The 17,289-nt window shown below is 37.3% G+C and overlaps 1 protein-coding gene across 1 annotated transcript; it reads left to right on the top strand.

Moving 5' to 3' along the window:
• Positions 1 to 680: 680 nt before the first annotated feature.
• Positions 681 to 15,545, top strand: LOC117995546 (uncharacterized). The gene is made up of 14 exons (XM_069508635.1): positions 681 to 713; positions 1,586 to 1,990; positions 2,780 to 3,045; positions 3,132 to 3,276; positions 4,047 to 4,184; positions 6,644 to 6,723; positions 7,368 to 8,145; positions 9,064 to 9,143; positions 9,267 to 9,402; positions 11,211 to 11,368; positions 11,683 to 11,804; positions 12,622 to 12,741; positions 13,036 to 13,140; positions 13,957 to 15,545. Exons 2-14 carry the CDS (start codon positions 1,603 to 1,605, stop codon positions 14,051 to 14,053), a joined length of 2,613 nt encoding a protein of 870 aa, XP_069364736.1. The 5' UTR covers positions 681 to 713; positions 1,586 to 1,602; the 3' UTR covers positions 14,054 to 15,545.
• The last annotated feature ends 1,744 nt before the right edge of the window (positions 15,546 to 17,289 follow it).

The following is a 17,289-nucleotide window of genomic DNA, read 5'->3' as shown; positions in this document are numbered from 1 at the left end:
ATCACATTAGTAACTTTATCTGTGCTCTCTTTTTAGTATGAATGAGAAAGCAAACGTTCCTGTATCTACCTTTATTACTCTATCTACACAGTGTTACTTGTTAGTGTTATAATATTGGTATTGAAGCATACATTCCAATATTCATACATTGTCGGTTTTGTAATGTATTTTTGAATGAAAGTCCAGTCCACACTCCACAGAGTACTTTGTAATATATCAGTCTCTTAAAACGTAGTGATATAGGTACTCTTCGTTTGTTGTGTTCTTAACCCAGACCAATAACATATAGGATAGGTTCTTAATTTGAAAGTTTCAAGTTTAATTTCTTACGGTTTTTCCCATAGAGATAGAATTAAACGGAGTTTCAGGACATATCTGTGCGTGTGTCTATCTCGTTTCATACACGCAGGTTCGGGTAGAGAAATAGTAACGCTTGGATTATTTGCTGGTCTAAATCATTCGCCGGTCATTTTTATTTGAATATACTTCAACTGTAGAAGCCGTTTGAACCTCATTGAAATAGAGGTAAGAAGAATATAATAAGTATGATGATAGCCGTATGACAAAGTTTGGCTATTGCCAGCCGCCATTATTATTTTTCCGAAATTGCTGTCGCATCTTGTGAATGTGAACCTTTCAAGGGCTTGACCGTCTTTGGAAGCCCTGACCAGTATCGTTCGAGAAGCTAGGAAAGCTCAGGAGCAGCCTCGTGCGTAAGGAACATATTTAGTCTAGGGAGCTCGTGCGTCTTTTCAGTAGCCCTGCTGGGCAGCCGCGCTTTCCCCGTTTTGTTCATCCTCGCAGGCAGGCCGCAGTATTGATGTGCCGAGTCTGTTACTTCAGTAGGTACCTATTCTAGTTTTCTTGTACTCGTTAAAATCATTTTCAATCCAAACGCACGAGTTTCCTTGGCTCCACTTAAGCTCCACTATACAAAACACACTCTCAATGTTTCAGATCAGTTCCATCTGTGCAACCCAATCAGTACCTGGTAATCTACCGAGCATCACCTTAATGATAGATCTTTGCGCTCTTTCTACTTCAATAATGTGTGAAGTGGCTGCTCCTCCTGTAGGGTGGTAGTGCTTTATAAACCTGTATTGCCAATTCGTTGTCAGCAACGTCACAGAGATTTCTAAATACATACAGGGATTAGCCTTCTAACTCTATCAGCAAGTGCTGTGGTGTGGGGGTGCCAGTTTAGATTTTCGTCGATGACAACTCCCAAATACTTCATGGTATACTTCTTTATCGAGTACTTCACAAGAGCAGTCATTAGAAGAGACTTCTAATTTATTACAGGGAAAAGTGTGTAATTTAAGTTTGAAATTAGAAGGGGCCTGGATAACTTGCGAGATACTAAAGCAGTGTACAGTACAATTCAAACTTAAATGCGTCTGCGTGAAGTTGCGAGACGTGCGCTGTTACCCTCCCCGCTACCCCGGACACCCAAAACGTGTGTGGTGCGCAACGTCGTGCGCAAACTTCAGGGGCGCATTTACGTTTGAATCGTACTGTACTTAGTTTTTGGGCATTTATAGTGATTATTTTCTAACGTTTTTGTTATCCTGCTGTCCTTTTTCAGCTGTTCTGCGCGTCTCAATGAATCAATCAAATCCTGGTATCCAAATATGGAACATAGAACCTCAGTGCCTGTGCAACCCAGTGAATCCAATACTGTTCAATGTTCCGGCAGCTCCAACTCCTGTATGGGATGTTCCACCTCCCATATATGTCACTCCAACATATACTCAGCCCAATGTTGAACATTTACATGGCATGTCAAACATGCCTACCGCTTTGCAATATTTTGGAATTCCACAAAAACAACCTGGTCAAGCTCATCACAAATTTCGCATAAATCCCCAAAGGCCTAAGAAAGGTAGATTTAAAACTATAACAAATAAGAAAGAGGACTTACGCTTTTACCTCTTGAAAAAGAGAGCTGACAAAATAAAGAAAAAAGAATGTCATGTCCGAGCCAATGAAGGTAGGCATATATATATAATTTCTCTTCTGTAATGCCCTCTTTTCTATCAGTTTATTTTTTGTAATTTTTAGCACACATCACAGTTGGCTATTCAAAAGTTACTGAACTCAAATCTGACTTTATGCTGACTCCACACGTTGTCCCCAATGCTAGAACACTGTTCAACATGTGGATCAGGAAATTAGGATTGACCCCAACGTTGGCAAAGCTAATTTCCCTATCCACATGTTGGGCGAACAGTGTTGGGCCAACGTGTAGAGCCGGCGTGGTTATAACATTTTTAGTGCATGTTATTAACAAATAAATAGTGACATATATTGTAACACCTAAGAGTGGTGTGGCAACGAAGACTGTTTGTAGTATGGATAAAACCTCAAAATCAACTATTAACACTAAAACCTTTGTTAAGTTTAATAAGATGATCCTATATTCCACCGAAAGAAAACCTAAATGCAAAATCTCAAGTTTTCCTCATCTGGGTGAGCTGTTTATTGATACAGTATGCAACAGAAAATAATTTACATCGACCTTCAGAAAGAGATAGTTGTTTTGTAGAGCCTGTCCCTGAGGTTGAGGCCGTCAAAACGTCAAATAGGTATGAGTGGTTAAGACAACTCTCTACAAAGCCGAAATCTCACTCAAGTCTAAAGGTTGATGTACATTATTTTCTACCGTGTAGTGTAATAGGTTATTCAGTCAGTTGCTCCTATGTTATACATAGATTGTAATGACATTTTTTCTATTAAATTTTTCTGTAAAGATTTCAATTTTTGTTTAATTTGTTGACAGCTGCCTCAAAAAATAATAAATATAAACAAGATGCAATTAATCCACTTTCAATCAGTATTCAGAGGAAACATTATCATAACTATGGAGTTCAGAAACAAGGTGGTAATACTCCACATCCATCCGACACTAGAAATAGAAAAAGTTTCAGTGCTAATCAAGCAGCAAAACAGAGATATACAGAGAGAGATACAAACAAAAGTTACGTTAATGCACCTGCATCCCTTAGTAGGAGTCCCAAACCAAATGAAGAAAATATGTGCCTTGAAGTAAGTTAATTTTAGCAATTATAGTTTACTTTTCAAAACTAATTAACATCAACCTTTGATTTAACAACAAAATTTTATTGTTGCAGGAAAATTTGAATTCTCAAGGAGATATAAATCCTCTAGAAAGAAACCCGAAAATTTTGCAAGTAAAAGAAAGTGTCACTTTTATAGTCCCTGACTCAAATGTGTTTCTGAATAACATAGATCTTCTCAGGGATATACTCAATACAGGTAAATAGAAAATAGTTAAACATTGGTACTGATTCATTGAAAATGAATTTTAAATTAAATACTAAACTTTAATGCCACTTTAAAAACACTGCTCAAGACTGGTATTTTATGGAATTAGGAAGTACCTGCTGCGTATTCATCATTATGATCAACCCATCGCCGGCTCACTACATAGCACGGGTCTCCTCTCAGAGTGAGAAGGGTTTGGCCATAGTCTACCATGCTGGCCATGTGCAGATTAGTAGACTTCACACACCTTTAAGAACATTATGGAGAACTTTCAGGCATGCAGGTTTCCTCACGATGTTTTCCTTCACCGTTAAAGCAAGTGATATTTAGTTACTTAAAACGCACATAACTCCGAAAAGTTAGAGGTGCGTGCCTGGGGATCGAACGCCCGACCTCCGATTAGAAGGCGGACGTCCTAACCACTAGGCTATCACAGCTCCGTATACTGTAGAGGTGCAACCTCTACCGTTACTTGGCTGGCAGCTATTAGGAAAACTTCGCAGCTGCCACACAACAATATTCAAATTTTGAATCCTCCTGGTCACGCACGTTACAAGATTCCACATTCCCTATCATCCGCTCTTCACGTCAACATCTTCTACCATTGTATTATATAAAGCTCGCGAGCCCGTCTGTATTGTACATAACATATCAATTGTAAAGTGTAAAATAAACATCACTATATGTAGCTGGTTCTTCATTACATCAACCCTTCAGCTACAATACCAATATACCATGACATAATTATGTTCCTCTTTCAGATAAAATATACCATCTCTTGTTACCAAGAATGGTAATGAACAAAATCGAAACTGCAACTGGAACTCATTCGGCAACAGTAGCTTACAAAGCTCTATATTTTATCCATGAACAAAGTGATGCGGATCGTGCCACAATTGGTAAGTGAAGTGTTTTTCAACTATTACCAGCTGGTAATGTGGGTGCGGGGACAGCACCAGCATAGTCCTGAGCATGATAGCCAGCATGTTCCAATGCTTTTATGTGAACTGCTGCTGCGAGGTTTCAGCTGGGATCAAAAACCATAATTGGTAATATAGTTAATTTGAGGTTAGTTTATTATAATAATAATAATACATAAGAAAGTACATAAATACATACATAAGAAAGTACATTCTGAAGGATGGCACTCATGACATCTGTCGAGCTTGTCGCCATCCCGGCGAGTCACTCAGACATGTGCTTTCGGGATGCTCAGCGCTTGCCAACACTGAGTATCTGCACAGACACAACCAAGCAGCCAAAATCCTTCACCAAGAGCTTGCTCTGAAGTACGGTCTCCTGGATGAGAGGCTGCCGTATTACAAGTACACACCGGTGCCGGTACTCGAGCGCGACGGAGTCCGGCTCTATTGGGACCGGTCCATCATCACGGACAGGACTATTCTAGCGAATAAGCCTGACATCGTGGTGGTGGACCGGGCACAGTCGAGGGTGTTTTTGGTGGACATCACCATTCCGTATGACGAGAACCTCGTGAGAGCTGAGACGGAGAAAAAGCGCAAGTATCTCGATCTGGCTCACGAGGTTTCCGACATGTGGCATGTGGAGTCCACTGAAATCATCCCAATCGTCATATCTGCGAATGGGTTGATCCCAGTCAGCCTCGCTCAACATCTGAGGCGACTGGGTTTCCGTGGCAGTTCGCTCGCAGCCAGGATGCAAAAAGCGGTCTTGCTGGACTCGGCTAGGATAGTCCGCCGATTTCTTCACCTGTCGCCCTGACCCCCGGCCGTTTGGTCTCCCCTGCCGGGGTGTAATCCTCCGCCCGTTACAAATATGTATGTATGTAATGTTTATGTAGGTTTATTTATTTTTATGTATGTAAGTATATTATAACTCTTTTGGCTTTTATATGTATCTATTTTGTACGCGGGCGTGAGAGTAGATGTATATCCATAATAATAATATAGCCTTTATTTACTGAAAACATTACATGCAATTACATTTTATTATAATATTCAGTATATACAATATTTTAATAGAATCAAAAAGACAAAACTTATACATAATACTTATTTACATTTATATTTATATATCATCACTATTATTTATGTCATCACTATTTTTTAATTATTTTTTAATTCTTACTGTATATATTTTCATTTTTTAATATGTACACAATACTATTCTGTATATCACTACTAATTTTCATATTTTATTAGGTATATACATTCTTCTTCCACTTTTATTTTTCAGTACGCCCCATTTGGACGAAGGCCTCCTCCAGTAGTTTATTATAAGGTCTATTTAAATTATGCAGAGAATATTATGTACAAAATGGTTTATTATTAGTTGTTTATATACTCTCATATCTTAAAATCCATATTATGAAATCAAACATAAGTGGCATACTTTATTCACGTACATCTTTAATATAAAGATATTGGATAGAAACCCTTCTCATTCTGAGAAGATACCCGTGCTCTGTAGTGAGCCGGTGATGAGTTGATCATGATAATGATAACTGTTTGGTTGGGGAAATAATGCTTTAAATTTTTTTTCCATTAATCACCGAATGCGTTTGCGCGTTCATCTTAGTCACCAACCAATTACGAACATGTTTAAAACAAACCCGGCCAAGTGCGAGTCGGACCCGCGCATTAAGGGTTCCGTTCCACTATCTATAAAAACGGCTTAAAATGAAAATTACTGGACTGGACTATAATTATATATGAATCGATCTATAAGCTAGCCTTATCAAATTACTATATAAATCATGACCGCGTGGAATGGTGCCAAGAATACTGGCTGCATTTCCGCGCTGGACAGCCAGGCTGATCCGTTGCGCAAAAAATGAGCCAGCCTTTCTGTCACCAGATGAGGCTATTAATCGCGGTGAAATGTCTCGTAAAAAAATTTTAGCACTTCGACTCCATGGCCCCAGGGTCTCCACGGCAAACGGCACAAAAATGTAACTCTCTCTATAAGAGAGGCATACTTGCGCCGCTTGCCGTTTTCAGCTGTTTCTGCTGCGGCTCCCGGTCTTGATGCTGTCTTCCTGATATGACACGGGGAAAATGTGTCAACGCAAGTTGCGTCCCACATTAGCGCCCGTCCCCGTTCCCAGGGAACCAGCGTCAATCCATCAGGTCTCTTGCCATCATCCCGACTAATCCCTGCCGGCTCAATGAGCGCAGGAATATTTATGGTGGCAAGAGCTCTTTTAATTGTATCGTTAAGAGAGCCATGCCTAAACAGCCTACCGGAGCTCCTTTGGCAAGAGAGTCCGTGGATTCCAAATTTATCAACCTCTTTTCCACACGGACATCTGTGCTGATGGCACAGTGATCTATTGTGATGTAGTTTATGATTCGTATTCAACTTTCTTATTTTTCAGAGGAGGAAAATGAAGATACAGAAAGTAGTGACGATAATATATTAAATTTCTGCTGCCAATTAATGGACCAAAAGAGTTTGGTGAGTGTTTTAGTTTTCAGAATCAGAATTAAAATTTATTTATTGTGAAAGCATTACCTACTCAGAAATGCAGGTATGTCCTCTCAAATGAACCCTGTGCGGGGATACAGGCCATGATGCATAGAGGTTTATCGAGAGTATTCCGAACTTTTGTTACTATTTATAATACCAGCGCAAAACGGCGCCTTTTTCCAAATATTATTCTTTTAACTAGCTGATACTCGTGACTTCGTCCGCGTAGATCCGCGCGATCCGATTTTTAAAAATCCCGTGGTTACCTTGTTTATCTTGATACCACCGCTTCGTGGGCCTGCCCACTTTCCCCTTGCCATGTGGTCCAGTCCATTTCGTTCCATCCCCATCTCTGTATCTAGATATATGTCCAGCCCACTTCCACTTTAGTTTAAGACATGTTCCAGAGCATCAGTCAATTTTGTCTTTTTTCTGATATATGTACTACTAATCTTCTGAATTCAGAAGGTTATGCAGTTACTGTAATAAATAAATGATAAAAAAACATACGTGTGAAACACGGGCGTTAAGGTTTTTAGTAACTCGTGACGACTGGAATGGTTCGCCTACGACTCGGGCTTACAAGCGTCAGATTACTTACCACCCAATGTACAATTTTTTTTAAATTTTAGGTTCTGTTGACTGATGACACAGAGATAATCAATAATGCCAACACTAATAATAGTATTAACATTCATATAATTACAACTGCTAAGATGAAACAATTAGTAAATGTAGGCAAGTCAAATAAGATTATAACTAGTAATTACAAATCAAACGAGACTACAACTAGGAATGTAGATTCAAGGGAATTTGCTGATGTGAAAATTACTATTGATAACAAATCAAATATTCAATGTGATGAAAAATTCAGTAAATCACCAGTAAGGAAATGTTTAAACCCTGAAAAGGGTCTTGATGAAAATAAGGTGGAAAATCAAATTTATGCTAAAGATGTTTCCCAAAATGATAAGAAAGCCTGTGATATTGGAATGGAATGTAGAAACTCGAATCAACGTGAAAATGTTACTATCGAAGAGACCTCGAATTCAGTAATATCGAATATGACGAATAACGTCGACACGGAAGGCGAAAGGGCCGGGGTTCATAAAGCGAATAATGAGGCCGATGATTGGATAGTGATGTTCGAGGTGACGGACAGACAGATGGAAGAGGCGTTGCGGGTGAAGGCGGACGAGTGGGTGACACGCTTCGTGCAGATCATGGAGGAGGCGCTGAGCCAGCTGCAGCAGCGCGAGCAGGACCGCGCGCCATGCCTCCAGGGGGGCATGCCGAACGCACTGCGCGAGGCCGTGCAATGCGTGCGGCGGCGCTTCCGCCATGAGGCGGACGTGGTGCGCGCAGCCGACTGCCTGCTTGCGTTCTCTAAAGACAATGGTGGCTTACGGGGTAAATGACGCCCGCGGCTTTGCACGCGTGGATTTCAGTTTTAAAAAATCCCTAGGAGCTCTTTGATTTTCTAAGATAAAAAGATGTCTATGTCCGTCTCCAGGATGCAAGCTATCTCTGTACAGAATAATGATGTTCACGACTGTTCTTCTTCTTCTTTTAAAAATCCTGTGGAGACAGCCTCTTTGATTTTTTGGAAAAGATGGATAAAAAATGTCCATTGCATTTCTATGCTTTCACTGTAGCAAATTGTCATTTATTATTTTAGTATGGTGTATGGATTAGGTTGAACATGATTAATGCTTCGCCTTCTACAGACACCTGATGAGTCCCAACAAAGGTAGCGATCACGGATATGCTGATGCCCGCGACTTCGTCCGCGTGGAATTAGGTTTTTAAAAATCCCGTGGGAACTCTTTGATTTTCCGGGATGAAAAGTAGCCTATGTGACTCTCCAGGTCTTTATCCATGCAAAAAATCACGTCAATCCGTTGCTCCGTTGCGACGTGATTGTAGGACAAACCAATAAACCAACAAACCAAACACACTTTCACATTTATAATATGGGTACTGATTTGCACTCTAATATAGTGGGTGTACAGGTAAATACGAACTCCCCTTGCACCCACTGGTGGGAGAAGCTGGTGGGTGCATACTGCATAGGTCATCTACCATAATTTTAATTATTTATTCCTCATAACAGTACCCGGTAGGAAATATTGCACATCGACCTTTAGAAAGAGATAGCGGTTTCGTAGAGCGTTGTCTCTGTCGTTGAGACCAACAAAACATCACATAGGTGTGAGTGACAGACAACGCTCTACAAAGCCGAAATCTCATTCTAAAGGTTTAATGTACAATATTTCTTGCCAGTTACTGTAACTAATGTTACCATGTTACTCATAGACTTTATTTCAGGAAATATCAAGTCAAACCTTACTCCTCATAAATATATGGAATTATACAGCTATGGAGTATATCTAATTGATGCTTTGGAGGTTTGTATAATTCATAGATTAATTATTGGTCTCGCTCCGCTCTACGTATAATTGTTGGCTAAAGGCAAACCTCGTAACCAGATTTGACTATGACAGAGAACTGAACATGTCTTTATTTTTTAGGGTATTTTAAGCAGTGACGAAGATCTTCAAATGGCAGCCAAAGCCCTGTCTAAGTTGCTGGATGATATACAGCAATCGCATCCTGGTGATCAAGATGACTTCAGTGACGTTTCTGCGCAAGACGCCTTTCACAAATGTGAGGACAAAAATGACTTTACGTTTCGAGAAGTTCTACAGTGTGTTTTTAACTGGGCCATCAGTAGGGGGTCAAGCCCATAGGAAGTACAGGGAAACTGTCTTAGGAACTGTTAGCTCTTTTTTTGTGAAAACAATTTTAGCACAGTAGGTAAATTTTTTGGTTAAGCGCGAGTTTTCCATACATTCCAACAAATAATAGTTATTTGTTATGCAAGGGTGCAAAGATGTTATTTTGTCCCGAGAGTTTGTATTGAATTTCGAGCCAGCGAAGGATTCTAGCGAGTGGTTCAAAGATAGAATCCTGAGCGTAGCGAGGAATTCAAAGACTCGTGCGCAAAGAAATTTGCACCCGTGCGAAACACACAACTTTTCATCTCACTACAGCGAGGAAAACGCTAGATGATTGATACAAGAGGCGCTAGTACCATGAAGGTTTCAATAAGAAGTTTCTATATTATTAGGCCACAAGTCAGGCAGTGAAGGAGGTTCTCACAGGAGGTTCTAATTAAATAAGATTCTATAAATGATGAATAAAGTTTTTTTCAGGTGCGTTCAGAATGCAAATTTAAAATTCTTACCGCAAAAAAAAACATTTTTATAATGCAATGAACTTCATTATATTGTTTACTCAATAAAGCTGAAACAGTTTGTTTAATTTAATTACTTACCTAATATAGAAATGAATTTCCTACGGGTCACTTAACAAGTTAGTAAATAATAATAAATAGTAAAGACAGTAAGGACGAACCGCGTTTCTGAACGTTTCATTATCACGAAAGAAAAAAGTATGTAGGTACGCAACCATAGACGTATAGAGATAGAGTTCGTCACGTTCGAATTTCAACTCGTACTTTGCGCCCTAGGGAGCAAAATTACCATTTTCCACTCAGATTTCAAAGGGCAAAAGGATTGTTTCCGAGCGAGTGAGTTGAAAAATTTAATTATACATGTCCTTTTCTTACTAGGTATTACATTGGTAAGAAAATATGCGAATACTCTAAAATTTAGTTTCGCTCAGAATCAGGATCAATGTGAATACAATGAAATAATCCTTACAAGCATTTAAAAAACTCAGGGTTCCGTACTCAGGTATTTTTTTCGACATTTTTCTTGATAAATCAAAAACAATAATGCATAAAAATAAATAAAACCCTGTTTTAGAATATACAGATAAAGCCCTTTCATATGATACCCCACTTAGTATAAGTATCTTACTTTAAAAATTGAAAATACTAATTGTTTGTTAAATTTTTATGTACCTAACCACAAATCACGGTTTTCCGATTTATTCATTTACTTGTGCTATAAGACCTACCTATACATACCTGCCAAATTTCATGAGTCTAGGTCAACGGGAAGTACCCTATAGGTTTTCTTGACGGACAGACAGACAACAAAGTGATCCTATTAGGGATACTTTTTTCCTTTTGAGGCATGGAACTCTTAAAAAATTAAAAAGTCATTTATTTATTTTTATGGACAAATCACGCTTGACCAAAGTATTTACTATACTAAAATTATTGGTTTCATAAAAAAAGACCCTGGTTCCTAAAACAGTTACCATGTATCTCCTATGGTTTTGGATTTCCCCACACAAGTTTAAAAAAAAAAATGACGAAAATTGTTTACATTCAAGATCAATGAATTAATTATTTAAAATATGCTATAATTAGATGTTTTTTCACATGAACGTTTAATTAAATATCACTGGAAATCCAGCATGCCTGAGAGTTCTCCATAATGTTCTCAATGGTGTGTGAAGTCGGCCAATTCGCACTTGGCCTAATCATAGAATAATTGTTACAGATGTAAGTCGTGCAAAAGTGAACCCAGGTGGTAAATTGACGGCAATTAAAATTAGACGGCAAATAAAAGAAAGCGCAAGGAAGGATAAAAAAAAACAAAGCCGAGCAAGTACACCTGGCAAATACAATCTACGATCACAAAGAAAGAGGAAAATAGAGGTACATACCGATTACCGATATATACTAAACTAGCTTATTTCCGCGACTTCGTCCGCGTGGACTACACTGATTTAAAACCCCTATTTTACCCTCTAGAGGTTGAATTTTAAAAAATCCTTTCTTAGCGAATGTCTACGTCATAATAGCTATCTGCATGCCAAATTTTAGCCGAACTCGTCCAGTAGTTTGAGCTGTGCGTTGATAGATCAGCCAGTCAGTCAGTCAGTCAGTCAGCCACCTTTTCCTTTAATATATACTAGATGATAATAAAAATATGTATTAGTACAACCACTAATTCTATATATTTTTTGTAGGAGAATAATAATGATGATGATCCTAATGCCAACTGTGAAAAAGAAACTGTCCCTTTTAAACTTTATCTGGAAAGTTTGAACAGTGATATCACGAAGGATTACTCTTCAATCCATGATTTTATGTGAGTAAAAGTTTTTCGACCACGCTATTTCAACAAAAAATTTGCACTCTATGAAGCTACTGTGGAGAGCACCCTTATGCGCCCCTTGCCGTACCATAAGAAAGCTCATAGTTACTCAGTAGGCGATGGAGAGAAGGCTAGATGAGGACCTCCCTAGTACAGTGGTGGTTTGTCTTAAAGCGGGAGGTCCAGGGCTTGATACCCAGCACGGGGAATTTGGTAATTTGTAATTTCTAAATCGTCTCTGGACTGGTATGGTTGGAGGCTTGACCCGTAGCTAGTTAGCACCCTATCGACAAAGCCGTGCCGCTAAGCGACTTAGCGTTCCAGTGCGATGCTGCGTAGAAACTGATCAGGGGTAGGTAGGAGTTTCATGAATTCGCCATGCCCCAGCCTACTTCCATCTTAGACTGCATGATCATTTACCACCAGATGAGTCCCCAGTCAAGGGCTAACTTGTATCAGAATAAACGATCGGTTTCGACCAATGGTGATGCGTTTCGCAAATGTAAATTTCGCTCCCTTATTGTGCACTTTTTAATTAATAATTTATGCAACTAAAAATGACCTACATAAAAAAATAATGGTTGTGATTTAATGACAAAGATTCGGGAAGAAAATATCAAATAAACTTAAACCACACGCATATTCCTGAACACCTGAATAGACCAACCGTCGAATTTCTTGCTGATTCCTCTTGGTAGGAACGGCATTCCGAACCAGTCCTGAATTATTTTGACAATTCAAAAGCACTTGTAAAAGTTTACTTGAATAAAAAATATATTCTATTCTAACATGCAATTATATTGTTTTGCAGTGAAAGGTCTAGGGAAAGCTTACAGTCTGAAGACACGAGTGTTGACGATATAAGGCGAATGCAAGCTCGAGCACAGACGGCAATGACAGACATTAGTAACATATGTGATCAATTTAGGAGGTAACTTTGCAATATTTTAAAAATATGTTTCGGGTTTGTTTTGCTTCTTCATAATTCAAATTTAAAAAACCACTTGGATATTTACCATTTCTTGGGCTTTTAGGGCGAAATTAATTTTTAAATGAAATAAGACACTTTTTAGGGGTCCGTACCTGAAGGGTGCCACTGGGATCCCCTTACTAATTCTAAGCATCCGCTGAACAACTCTGCTCCGCTTCGCTGCAATAAACAGGCACCCTTAAATCAATTTGTTTTATAAATGAATGAAATAAAAGATTTTGAATTTATTTTCAGTATTTTGTCAAGAGAAAGTACGGACCAGAGTAATTTATTCCAAAATATTAAGATAAAGGAATATGAAAATATCATAGTAGAAAATGGTGATATGGAGAGTTATAGGTGAGAGATTATTTTTTTTTTACTCCAACCTTCATTATCATCATCATAATCAACCCATCACCGGTCCACTACTAAGAAGAACGGTTTCCGCTCAGAAAGAAGGGTTTAGGCTTTAGTTTAGGCTATAGTTTACCATCTGGTAGCTATTTTTAATTTTAACAAAATTTTCTAAAAAGTTTAAAACATTTAAAATATTCTTTTTTTAAATCATCATCATCATCATAATAACCAACCGATAAACGTCAACTGCTGGACATAGGTCTCTTGTAGGGACTTACACATGCCACAGTCTTGCGCCGCCTGAATCCAGCGGCTCCCTGCGACTCGTCTGATGTCGTCCGTCCACCTAGTGGGGGGTCTTCCAACACTGCGTCTTCCGGTGCGAGGTCGCCATTCCAGCATTGTGCCCTGCCCATTGCCACTTCAGCTTCGCAACTTCTAGGTACTTTAAGTACGAGTGGTTCAAGTAATTAATTAGAAAATAAAATGGAATTAAAATAACTCCGCCCGATATTTTGAATGAGGCGAAAATCGCACAAAATAGAGTTTGGTTTTTTAACTCTAGTTTATTTAACTGTTTCTCACAACTGTATTGAAAAACGTCGTTTAATACACAGGCGTTAAGGTAATTACAAACTCGTGACTTGTAAACCCTTGCCTGTGGCTCGGGCTTACAAGTATCAGCTCATTTGATTACCTACTTACCGCCCTCGTATCACAATATACTATTTATTAACAATTACCTACTTGTTCCCTAGCACAATTTTTATGGGCACCTTTGCGTAACTAGCATTTTTACACACAGTTCTTTTTCAGGGCTCTCATCAGCAAGTGTTTGGAGGATGGAAGAAATTTGAAGACAGCCGTCGAATGGGTGCTCGCAGCTTGCGTGTTGAAGTTGAAGGCGGCTTAGTGGACTCGAATCTTGTTTTATTTTTATGCTCACGTCTGGTACTAGATATGATTGTCCAGGCCTGAGATAAAGCAATGACGGCCGAGTGCTTACAATATCTATACTAATATTATAAAGAGGTGAAGTTTGTAAGTTTGTTTGTAGGAAGTAATCTCTGGAATTACTGAACCGATTTTGAAAATTCTTTCACCAACATAAGGCTACATTATTCCTGGGTGACATAGGCAATATTTTATTTTCAAAAAAGCGGGTAGTTAGTTGTGTATAATACACTATATTGGAAGAACTCAGCCGTCATTGCTAATAAAAGCTGTGTATTAATCAATGTGATATTAGTGTATCTTAGTAACTGAGGCTGTTAATTGTTATTAATTTAACTTGTTAGTAAATTTTTTCTTGAATTAATTTATATATATATATATAAATATAACTGTACAAATGCAGTTTGTACAGTTAGACTACGATAAGTAATTCAAATTCAATTCAAAGTAATTCAAATAATTTATTAAAAATAGGTAATAATTTGTCTTGGCCGACGAAAAAATTTACATCTTACATTAGAATAGAATTGAAATATTTTTGGGTAAAATCGTAGTATAACTGTACAAATGCAGTTTGTACAGTTAGACTACGATAAGTAATTCAAATTCAATTCAAAGTAATTCAAATAATTTATTCAAAATAGGTAATAAATTACTCTTTTTGATTGTCTGTTGTTGGATTTGTCTTGTTTATCATTTAAATAATCCTTTACATTGTAATAGGATTTTTCAATAAGTTTACGTTTTATGAAAACTTTGAACTTGTTGAGAGACATCTCCAATATATTTTCTGGAAGCTTATAAAAACTTACAGAGTTACGAGCAAATAAATTGCTAACTTTACTTAGCCTAGAGGCGGGCATTACAAGTATATTTTTATTTCTAGACATTATGATAGTCCCTTTTTGTTCAAATTATTCATGTTTTTGTGTAGGTACGTACATACCATTTTTGTCAAGTACCATAGTGCCTGAATCTAGCCTTAACAGTTAATTACCTTGTGCTACTATGCTCTCCTGTAACTTAATTCTTGTACCTAATTAAAAATTTAATTAATGATTAAAATGTATGTTTTTTTTTCCTGTTGAACTGTACTTATAAAAAGTCAGATGAATAATCAAGCGAATTCTCATTTTCCGTAGATGAACTTGCGTTTCCGAGTATCCACCCTAGAGGGGATAAACGGAATAAACCACAAAAATAATAATTGTAGTCACCGTGTTACAATTAAATCATAATATTAATTTAAATAATAACAAAACAATTATAAAAAGGTACCTATAGCTCGAAAGAAAACCGTTCCCGTCCCTTGAGCACTGTATCTAGGCAATTGAACTACTGACAGCAAGAAATCTGTGAGACCTTGAAACAATAAATTAATTACTTATTAAATAGTGGCCCGAATTAAGACATCACGTTCCCTCCCTACCCTACCCTAGACATAATTAGCTTAATTAAATTAGTAACCAACATTATTTGTCTACACTAATATTATAAAGAGGAAAACTTTGTTTTTTTGTTTGTTTGTTTGTTTGTTTGTTTGTTTGTTTGATTGTACTGAATAGGCTCAAAAACTACTGGACCGATTTTAAAAATTCTTTCACCATTCGAAAGCTACATTATCCACGAGTAACATAGGCTATATTTTATTTTGGAAAAAAATAGGGTTCCGTAAGATATTTGGGGTTTTCGGACACAAGGTGTAAAAAATCAACCAGAAAAGTTACTTATTTTGCGTACGCTGCCTAAACTATAAAAGATAGAACCATAAAATGTTCTAATTAATTGTAGATCTTATAAATATCTACAAAAAAGTCCGCGACACACTATACCCATCTATGTCGAGTGAGGCACAGCAACCATTTTTTTATTTAAAAATCTTGAATTTTTTTTGGACTACATTTAAACGCGTTTATTTTACTCATGCTATTAATCCTTATCAAAATAAATGATTTCATCACTAAGAACAGTTTATGAAGATAATATTTGGTCTTTGAATGATTAAAATTGGACGTTTGGTTTTGAAGTTATGGCGAAATTAAAATATTACGATTTCTGCTGCACGGCCCGTTGTATTATCTACACTTCTACACTAATATTATAAAGAGGAAAACTTTGTTTGTTTGTTTGTTTGTTTGTTTGTACTGAATAGGCTCAAAAACTACTGGACCGATTTTAAAAATTCTTTCACCATTCGAAAGCTACATTATCCACGAGTAACATAGGCTATATTTTATTTTGGAAAAAAATAGGGTTCCGTAAGATATTTGGGTTTTTCGGACACAAGGTGTAAAAAATCAACCAGAAAAGTTACTTATTTTGCGTACGCTGCCTAAACTATAAAAGATAGAACCATAAAATGTTCTAATTAATTGTAGATCTTATAAATATCTACAAAAAAGTCCGCGACACACTATACCCATCTATGTCGAGTGAGGCACAGCAACCATTTTTTTATTTAAATATAATAATCTACACTAATATTATAAAGAGGAAAACTTTGTTTGTTTGTTTGTTTGTTTGTACTGAATAGGCTCAAAAACTACTGGACCGATTTTAAAAATTCTTTCACCATTCGAAAGCTACATTATCCACGAGTAACATAGGCTATATTTTATTTTGGAAAAAAATAGGGTTCCGTAAGATATTTGGGTTTTTCGGACACAAGGTGTAAAAAATCAACCAGAAAAGTTACTTATTTTGCGTACGCTGCCTAAACTATAAAAGATAGAACCATAAAATGTTCTAATTAATTGTAGATCTTATAAATATCTACAAAAAAGTCCGCGACACACTATACCCATCTATGTCGAGTGAGGCACAGCAACCATTTTTTATTTAAAAATCTTGAATTTTTTTTGGACTACATTTAAACGCGTTTATTTTACTCATGCTATTAATCCTTATCAAAATAAATGATTTCATCACTAAGAACAGTTTATGGAGATAATATTTGGTCTTTGAATGATTAAAATTGGACGTTTGAGAGGTAATGTCGTTAAGTTTGTTTGTAGGGGGTAATCTTTAGAACTACTGAACCGATTTTAAAAATTCTTTCACCAGTAGAAAGCTACATTATTCCTGAGTGACATAGGCTATACGGGATCTTTAAAAACCTAAATCTACGCGGGCGAAGCCGCGGGGATCAGCTAGTAGGAGATATAAACACTCACATTTATTTGAAAATTGAAATTG

The sequence above is a fragment of the Maniola hyperantus genome, chromosome Z (assembly GCF_902806685.2).
Source record: "Maniola hyperantus chromosome Z, iAphHyp1.2, whole genome shotgun sequence".
NCBI lineage: Eukaryota > Metazoa > Arthropoda > Insecta > Lepidoptera > Nymphalidae > Maniola > Maniola hyperantus.
Note: the sequence above shows the minus strand (reverse complement) of the source record. Positions and strands in the feature narration are given on the sequence as shown.